The following is a 9,586-nucleotide window of genomic DNA, read 5'->3' on the forward strand; positions in this document are numbered from 1 at the left end:
AATATTGAATATTGCAAACCAATATACTGTGTATGTAAAATGTTATTATATAGATAGTTTATTATCATTATTTGTTGTTTAAAGTGTTTATTTATTTGGCATTTGGACTTTTATTCTATCACGTGGCAACTTGTAATAAAGCTATAAAATGGAGAATAAAACAACTAGTAACTGAGCAGGTGTCAGAAGTGTAGGACAGAGACACTTCAAACTTTATAATCTGAGTGTGTTGGATAATAAATGTGAGTCTGACGGTTCATCGGGTTGTTCAGCTCATCAGTGAAAGTTTGAGACGCGTCACGATGACGTAGCAGAAGTGAGACAGCGGCTCTGATGAGCAGCTGAAAAACAAACCCGGACAGAAGCGGCTCCTTCCTCCCGGAGCCTCGCGGAAAGCGGCTTTCACACCGGAATTAGTTCAGTGCGGAGCTCAGGGAATCCGTCACAGACACAACCCGTCGGCTCGCAGGGTTTTTATCATCGACACAACGACTGACGCGCTGCTGCAACACCGCAGCATCTGCTCGGGCTAGCGAGGCTAACTCAGCGAGCTAACACCGGCTTCTAGCGTCAGGGAGCCCGGTGCGAGAGAGCGGAACAGCCGCGAGCTCTAAGGCAGGCCCGTCTCCGTTAATGATCTGTGGAGCAGAGGACTGCGCAGTGACCCGGGACCGACAGGGGACTCCTCGGGTATTCAGCAGCGGAGCAGCTTCGAGCTAACGTCAGGAGTTTATAGCGACCAGCAGCTAGCGGTCACGGCAGGTGCCTCAGCCCAGGTGCTGCCACAGTCAGTCCGAGGAGCTTCGGGCACTGAGACGAGTCATGGCCGGTAACCCCTCTGCAGGCGTCAGCTGCCAGGCTAATGGAGAGAACCCCCCGGGGCGAGTGGCCGGCTCCGGCCGCTCGTGTCGCCTCCAGTCCCAGTCCGAGTCCGAGTCCGACGTTGTGCCGACCGCGAAGAGCTTAGCTCTGCTGTGCAGCCGGGACGAGGAGGAGCGGGAAGCGGCTCTGGAGGAGCTGACCCAGGGGATCCTGGTGAGTCTGGGACTGGACAAACCCGGCTCGGCACGGCTCAGTAAACGGACTCTCCTGCATCTGCTCCGCCTGTCCCGCTCGTGCCCGCTGCAGGAGGTGCGGGAGAGGGTAGCCGGGCTCCTGAGGACCGCACAGGTAATGTTAGGATCGTGTTTATCTGTCTGCCTCCATCATGTTTACAGACCAGTAGGACCACACAGACACGGACTGTCCCGGGCTGATGCCTGATTCACAACAGGCAGGAGTGTGACACATTTTTAGGTCCATTACTTTCGCCTTTTAAAACGAAACACCAAGCTGATGATTGGTTAATATGTTTGGTGATAATACAGCTGATCAGCGATCGGCTTGTTATCCTGTTGGATTGCGGGTTATTTCATCAGACAAACTGTGGGAGGTGACGCAAGACTCAGCTGCTGAGTGCGAAAACAAGCAGGCCGGGCACGCCCCCTCCCGGTGCCCTGAAAAGCACCAGACACACCCCCCGGGTCCCTGCTCGGCTTCTAGAAGCGAAGAGTCTCACAGTTCATACGCGAAGCTTTAAACGAACGATCACTTCATTTCTCTCCTCTGTTGGAATCAAGGAGCTGTGACTTCTCTCCTCCTCATGGCGTCTGTGAGTCTGTCGCTCGGTTTGTGGGGGATTGATAATCCGCCTGTTATGAAACGAGTCGCTCCGGTTACAGCTGCTCCGGTCAAAGTAGGTCTGGTCAAGTTCAACGGAGCTGGATATGATATAGTTATTATTCATTATCTGTAAATGGTGAACTAGATTAATGTTTAAAAGCGATCCAATACTTTTTTAAAGTAAAGATGATATAGTTTATTGATAATTAATGGACAAAATAGTTAGCGGCTGTTATATCACAGGCTAAATATCACATTTCTGCCATGTTTCTTGTAGTAGCCCAGACTGGACAAACTGTTTGAGTTTTTATGAAAACTGAAGGCTACCACAGGTTCTCTTTCATGTTTGGAAGGGGAGGGTGAGATGAGGGGTGTTCAGCTGCAACATGACACTTCACCACCAGATGTCACTGAATTCTACACACTGCAACTTTAATAGCTCTAATAATAAAATATTATTTCTATAGCACTTATATGAACAAGGCTATAAATGGCTCTACAAAATGTATATCGGAATAAAAAAAATCAACATAAGACCAGGCAAAAATAAGAAATATAACATAAAAGAAAATACTAAAAGCAAACAACATCCATTAAAATCTTACATTAATTATTCATTGTATAATTGACTGTCTGCATTTTCCATACATCCAGGAGCAAGGAGTTGATGTACCCCGGGCTCTGGTATCCGGTCCAAGTGCCTTTATCCCTGCAAAACAGGTATGTATGATGATTTATTTAAGGATATTGTATTGATATTATATTCACATATGAAACACACGACCTGTCTTTATCAATGTTAAAACGTATATTCAGGAGACCTTTTTTTATTATGAGAACAAGAAATGTCCATTCTTGTAGTGTAGTGTTTTATTTATTTATTATTATTATTTATTACACTTCCGAGCTGTAGTCTCTCAATTTGATTTCAGTGCAACACAAAGCCGACCTCTGTTATCGCAGGCTTTTATACGGCTTGTTGCAGGCCGCCATCAAGATAAACAGTCAAATCAGATTATACCTTCTTGTGCCAGGTGTTGCTGGTAACACTGAACTGTACTTGTGATGGTTAATTCTGTTCCACGTTGGCTCAAATGAATGAGATCTTGGATTGGAAAACAACTAACTTCTTTCTTGTGTGTGCGCGACATATTTTATGATATTTAAAGTTAAAACGTTGACTGAGTGGTGTAGATAATTATTCTGCTGCAATATCGCGGCGCCTGTTGCTTCATGTCATCAAGAGAAGCAACACCAGCGATGTGTTGCAGAAGCTGATGACGGATCAAGCTGTTTTCATATGTGACTCACTCCAAACTTTCCACAGGAGAAAGGGGAAGTGTTGCTGTTTCGCCCACAGGAGAACATGTCCTCAAGTGTATTTGAATTATATTGTGCACTTACCTGTCAAGGAATCAGTTGTCAGTTGTGAACATAAACTCCTTCTTCAGACGCTGAAAGAAGAGGTGGACCAGGACATTCTGATCGAGTCCTTTCTTTCCCTGGGTCGCGTGGACCACGTCACCATGGTGATGGCGCTGCACCCTGCCTACCTCAGCTGCTTCCTGAGGGCCCAGCATGCTTTGTTGGAGCTGGACGGCCCCTTGCCCTGTCACTGGAGACATTACATTGCTCTCATGGTAAGAAAGACAAAATATATGATTATTAAACAGTGATACCTTTCAGAACTTTTACACCTGCTTGACCTCAAAATAAAGACTTCAGCTGTATCTTACATACAAAAAGCAAGCAAATGGAGGGAACGCAAAACTTTTAGGAAGAAAGTTGATGTTTATACAAACCGCTGAATATAAAATCGATATGCGAGCGCTACAGTGTTACATCAACTGGATCATTGTTTGCTACCTTAGATATATATATATATTTTTTTATCTTAGTGTGTATCCATACATACACAATAAACCCCAAAAAGTGAATACAAATGCATCAAATACATATTTGTTGGCTCTGAAATTCCTCTCGGCAATAAACGGAGTAGTTATGGTGTAAATGTGCTGCATTTATGTGGCACTTTATTAGTCTTATCGACCACTCAAAAGGCTTCACACATCCCATTCCCACACTCATGGCACAGCCCTCAGGTCCGGGTGAGGAGGTTTTTGTAGGAGTAACAACCACGTTTTTGCCTTGTGTTTATTACCACATGCATTTATTCTTTTAGCTGAAATAACATCACCGTAAAGCCTGTAATTTGTCTGTGAAAGGCTACAGGTTCAGTTGTTTCAGGCTTTTTGAACAATTATTACAGGACTAAGAATTTAAATATTCAAAATAATGGCACACTTTGTTTTTCAACGATTCTCTCAACAATTGGCAGTTACAGTAGAAAGAACTGACAGTAATAACTATCGTCAGTGCTGGATCTTAATGGAACTTAATGAAAATTGTCAATAGCTTTATTTACTGCTGTGTAGACAAACAAATGCTCTTATTGTAGTTGCACAGTTTTGGCTTTTACACTTCAGCTTTCAGAACAAACAGATGCTTTGATGTTTTATCATTATGATGCTCCACTTTGGACTTGTGTGACAGGTCACTGACTCATTGGTGTTTCAGTGTCTATTGAACCAATGATGCTGGATTGATTACCAGCTGAAGGAGGGACAGATGTTAGACGGATGCCCTATATATTGAAGGATTTAAAATTTGTGTTTTCCAGGCCTGAAAAATTACAAATTAAAATACATTCTTGTGTCAAGTTTACAGGGTCTTTCCTGGCTGAAAATACCCTGCAGCTCCACTGCCCAGGCAAGAGTGCACAGTGTTAATTTTTGGTCTTTTCATACATGTTTTGACTGTAAAAAAGTTATTTATTTTACAGTTTTTACCGGCTCTGTCAGAGATTTACTGCTTCACCCCTGTATCTCTATTATTCGCACTGCGCACTGCCAACCAAATCGAGCCAAACCGACCACGGCCCGCCCTCTCCTCCAACCTTCCATACATTGTCTCAGTTTAGAAATTCAGTTTTTACCCAGTATGAGTTTAAGCATGTGCCTGATGACACTGTTCATGCATGCCGTTACCTTTCCCTCGAGTTCCGGGACTATCATAAAGAAGCTACGCCTTTCCTTAGTAATCAACCGCTTATAGACATCAATTCAATTTAGTCAATGGTTGTAGGTAAATTTAATTCTATTAACCAAAAACATACACATTTGAAAGAAGAAAGTCGCCTATATTGTCATTTTTTAAAAACCCCAAAATATGGAAACTGTCAGATCTTGAACTTTAAAGAAAGATTAACATGTCATTTTTCTGCCAAAGACATTTAATGGCTCTCATCATGCCTAATATAGAGTTGTCCTTGCACTTCAGAAATTCCACTCATGACCTACTGGTGGAAAAACTCAGTTTTGTTATTGTCCTTTGTATCTATGAGCACAGACAGTACTTTACTATAATGTAGTTCTTATAGTTGTTTTATTAAATGGCTGTTTACCGACCGTGTTTGTTTCCTCATGTGTGAACTTTGCCTCCTCCTCGATGTTTTCGCAGGCCGCAGCGCGACACCACTGCTCGTACCTGGTGCAGCAGCACAGCGCAGGCTTCCTGGAGGCTGGAGGAGAGGAGAGCTGGCTGAGCGGCCTTCAGCACGCTCCCACTAAACTGCGCAGCCTGCAAACGCTCAACAAACTGCTGGCGCACCGACCCTGGCTCATTACACAGCAGCACATCCAGGTCAGACCCAATGCACACAGCCCACTCCCTGTTCCTCTCTCATCATTTACTGTAATGGAAATGAGATTTAATACGTTGCATTTCTGACTCACCGACTTCTCCCTGCAAAATAGTCACCCAACAGTTTACCCAGTTGTGAGTAATAAATTCACAGTTTACAGACACTGACTAATCATCATCTTTTTGTGTCATATGTTACAGTTGTAATTTCACAATTATAAAATGTGCTCCACTGTGGGATTGTCATCAGAAATACTCAGACTTTAGATACTTGGTGTGCAGCATGAAAAAACCCTCCCCCAATCCCTCCAATAGCTGTTATTTCATCATCTACCCTCCTGTCCTTCAGGAGCTGGTGTGTCCTGGGGCGGAGCCTCGCTGGTCACTGGCTGAACTTATCCACGCCGTGATCCTCATGGCACACGCCCATTCTCTCTCCTCTTTTGTGTGGGGCTGCGGCCTGAACCCGGAACCCGACCACATCGGAGGTTACACCTTCCAACCTCCCTCCCCTGGTCACCTTCCTCATAGCCCCCATAGCCCTGCTCCTGAGGACGGCAGGCAGGAGGTGAGTCAAACGACCGGGAACGATACAGCGAGGCCCACCCTACAAATACAAATGTCCGTGGCTGATATAACGTTGCTCTCGTGAAAAGAACCAAGTAAGTTACTAAGGCCCGTCTCTCTTCTTACCTTCAGTTGGTTGAGGGAGCGATGGAGGTGGAGGTGCTGATGAAGAGGATGGTGGAGCTGCAGCTGCAGGAGGAGGAGTGCACACAGGAGGAGATGGTGACTCGCTTTGAGAGGGAGAGGAGCGAGAGCATTCCAACAGGTACCAAAATGCAGGTTTATCCCATAAATCTTCTCTGTCATACGCCCTGTTGATATTTCTTTACCAACTTCCTCCCGATTGATGTGGGTTTTTGTTTTTGTTTTTTACTAGCGGTGGTGCGTGGAGCTCCACCCGACCTGGTGCTGCATCTGGTGGAGGATCCAGAATTCAGATACGAGGATTTTGCACCCAGAGGAGAACAGTCTCCACCCACCATGAGAGCCCAGGTGGTTTGATCATTATTTTTGCAGATAGATGATGGATCAAGTTCCTTGTTGATATATTCATTATTTGAAACAGAGTCGTGCTGAAATGGCTGAAATTTATTATCAGTTTTAACAATACTTTGGCATTTCTGCTTTATGGTTTCAACGATCCAACATGAACTGATTCCAGCTCCTCAAATGTGCTGATTTTCCTATTCGTCTCAGCTTTAAACCAGTTTTAAATTGTATATCATCTGGGTTTTGTGACTTTCCACTATTAAAGGACACTTTAAAGATTACATGCTGAGCCTTTTAATCGTAAAAACATTAATTTTGAATACAAAAATATTTCGTAGGCCTAGTAAAGTTAATTGATAGTAATTAGTTTCTGTCTGATGTGTGCAGGACTATTCGTGGGAGGACCACGGCTTCTCTCTGGTCAACAGACTACTGCCAGACATGGGCCAGCTGCTGGACGAGAAATTCCAGGTACCCACAAATTCAATGTGACAGAAATACCGTCAATAGAAACTATACAAGGCTTCCGTGTGGATTACATGACAGGTCAGCTCCAGGATGTTGTTTTAAATTAGTGACACACTGTGTACACAAACTCAAACTTGAGGGTGTTCGACTGGATTCAGATGTGGTGGCTGTAGAGGCCACTTCACTGAACTCACGGTCATGGTCATGTTCATGAAACCAGTTTGAAACGACCTTTGCTTTGTAACAAGGTGCATTATCGTGGTGGTAGTGGCAATTAGAGGCTGATAAATTGTGGCAATAAATGGATGCACATGGTCAGCAGCAATACTCAGATAGGCTGTGGCATTCAAACAGTGATAAACTGCTGTTAAGGGGTCCAGAGATGAAAACATTCCACACACCATTACACCACCAGTAGCAGCAGCAGCAGCAGCCTGGACGTTGACTGAAGTCAGGCTGGGTTCTTGGATTCTGACTCGACCATCTGTGAAACCCAGGTTCATCAGACCAGGCTGTTTCCAGCTCTCACCCGTGTCGTCTTGGGGAATCAGTGTCGACTGCAGACTCAGACATCCTCAACGGTTCCAACCTGGGGATTAATATCTGTGTTGAAATAAAAAATATATTTTCTTCTTTTTAGGCTTTGCTGCACTTAATGAGGCCTCCAGATTTTTCAAATGGAATAGGGAAATAGTGACTTCTTTCGCACATCTTACGCATATATCTCAGACATTGCTTCATACTAACAGATCAAAGTTTGGTATGGACTGTCAGAGACGCAGCTTCTACTCAGCTCATCAAAGAGATTGTCAGTTAACACAGAGAAAACTTAATCTCGTACAATGTGGGAAAAGTATCCGTCCTGGAAATTGCTGTTTTACATCTTGGTCTTAGTTTGCAGAATTTAGATTGATTTACTAAAAGACGAGATGGATTTTGTTTATTAATATGCTACTAAATTGTCACATTAAAGGTGGTGAGCAACTTGACATATCACAGGATGGCCATGCATGAAGGAGTGGACACGCACACTCTGAGAAAAGCTCTGTGGAACTACATCCACTGCCTCTACGGGATACGGTCAGTAAAACACACACACAACAAATTGTCCTGCCAGCCCCCTAATAGAATGCCTGTGAGAATACAGCAGAAAAAAAGAATTCTAAACTCTCACATACACGTAGAAGATGCTGTCGGAGATGTGGGAAAATAATGGATTCAAGAGTTTTCAGTGGTGAGGGCAGACGCTGGTGTTGATGTGTAAACAAAAACACAAGCTTTACCGCAGCGGAACTCCTCCCAGACGCCACCCCTCACCTGAACGTTTCTACATTCGTCAGAAATGGGCTTAACCTTTTGTTTTCTACACACGCAGATATGATGATTACGACTACGGCAGCGTGAACGTGTTGCTGGAGCGCTCTCTGAAGTTGTTTGTGAAAACCATGGCCTGCCACCCGGAGCAGACCACGGCTCGTATTTACCATTCCTTCTGGAGGCACTTCAGACACTCTGAGAAGGTATGAATCAGTTCAATCACGCCCCTGCCGCTGCCTCTTCAGTCACAATGCAGGAATCATTTGACATTTTAATATGTCGTCTCTCTTTGGTTCCTTTTTAACAAGGAATTAATCATTTGACATTTAGCTGTGTCTCTTTTTTTATTATCTTTAAATGTCAATATAGAAGGGAGCATTACAGACAGGGCTTGAATGTGTGTCACCCAGTAACCTCAAAGTAATGTCACATTATTTTCTTTTTCTTACTCCTTTTCTCTTTGTTTTGTTTTTCTTGCAGGTTCATGCAAACCTAATAGTGATGGAGGCCCGGCTACAGGCTGCCCTTCTGTACACCTTACGAGCCATCACACATTACATGAGATGACGCACCCACTCATGTTTTTTTGCAGACGCTGAGCCAGCTGTGACTTGTCCACGGCCCCATGCATTTACACGGCATCCACAGTAAAGCTTGCCCACGCGGAGCACACACTACACTGAATGTTTGTACATGCATATCTTTAAGTGTTAATGTTTTCATGCTGATTTGCGACTGGCATTTCTGATATTTAAAATGTGTTACTTGTTTTTGCACTGAAGCGTATCCGGTTTAGTTTCACCGTCTGAGCCTGAGACAGTGACACGTGTTTCTGTCGTGCACAGACACGTCCACGTGCTACATGTCAAGTGTTCAGGTGGAATTAGGTCTGGTATCATTAAAATCATCGTCATCGTTCATTTGTTTCCTTTTGCTGAACGTTGGTTGTTTATCTGACCGATATCTTTTCATCACAACCTGCCTACTCATACCTCAGTCCTCTCTCTCTGCAGCACATGGAGGCTGAGATACAAAAATAAAATAAAGACAAAATAACTTGTATTTTTATATACAATAAAAAGTTACTTTGTTATCAAAATCAAGCAACATGTTGTCAGTTTTATTCTGTTCCGCACTATTTAAACAGAAGTGTCTATAATGTTGTTTGTTCAAACAATCAGCTACACTGTTTGTCTCCACGCCCGCAACAGCTTGTGGCCGGAGGCATTATGTTTTCAGGTTGTCCGTCCTCTTGAACATGATCGCCCCCTTTCGGGAATTTCTTTCAAATTTGACCACTCATGGATAAACTGATTCGATTTCAGTGGTCAGAGGTCACGGTGACCTTCTGAAATTGCACTTATGGAGGAGTTATGCATCA

The 9,586-nt window shown here is 43.9% G+C and overlaps 1 protein-coding gene across 2 annotated transcripts; it reads left to right on the forward strand.

Moving 5' to 3' along the window:
- The first annotated feature begins 276 nt into the window (after positions 1–276).
- Positions 277–9,308, forward strand: sesn2 (sestrin 2). 2 transcript variants are annotated; one of them, XM_035183284.2, is made up of 11 exons: positions 277–1,170; positions 2,317–2,382; positions 3,114–3,302; positions 5,182–5,364; positions 5,714–5,932; positions 6,064–6,196; positions 6,308–6,423; positions 6,808–6,891; positions 7,862–7,968; positions 8,264–8,408; positions 8,686–9,308. In XM_035183284.2, exons 1-11 carry the CDS (start codon positions 823–825, stop codon positions 8,770–8,772), a joined length of 1,677 nt encoding a protein of 558 aa, XP_035039175.1. In that variant the 5' UTR covers positions 277–822; the 3' UTR covers positions 8,773–9,308. The 2 variants fall into 2 exon arrangements, with proteins under 2 accessions (XP_035039175.1, XP_035039176.1); XM_035183285.2 differs by lacking the exon at positions 277–1,170 and adding an exon at positions 1,311–1,651.
- The last annotated feature ends 278 nt before the right edge of the window (positions 9,309–9,586 follow it).

The sequence above is a fragment of the Hippoglossus stenolepis genome, chromosome 17 (assembly GCF_022539355.2).
Source record: "Hippoglossus stenolepis isolate QCI-W04-F060 chromosome 17, HSTE1.2, whole genome shotgun sequence".
In the NCBI taxonomy this organism is placed as follows: domain Eukaryota; kingdom Metazoa; phylum Chordata; class Actinopteri; order Pleuronectiformes; family Pleuronectidae; genus Hippoglossus; species Hippoglossus stenolepis.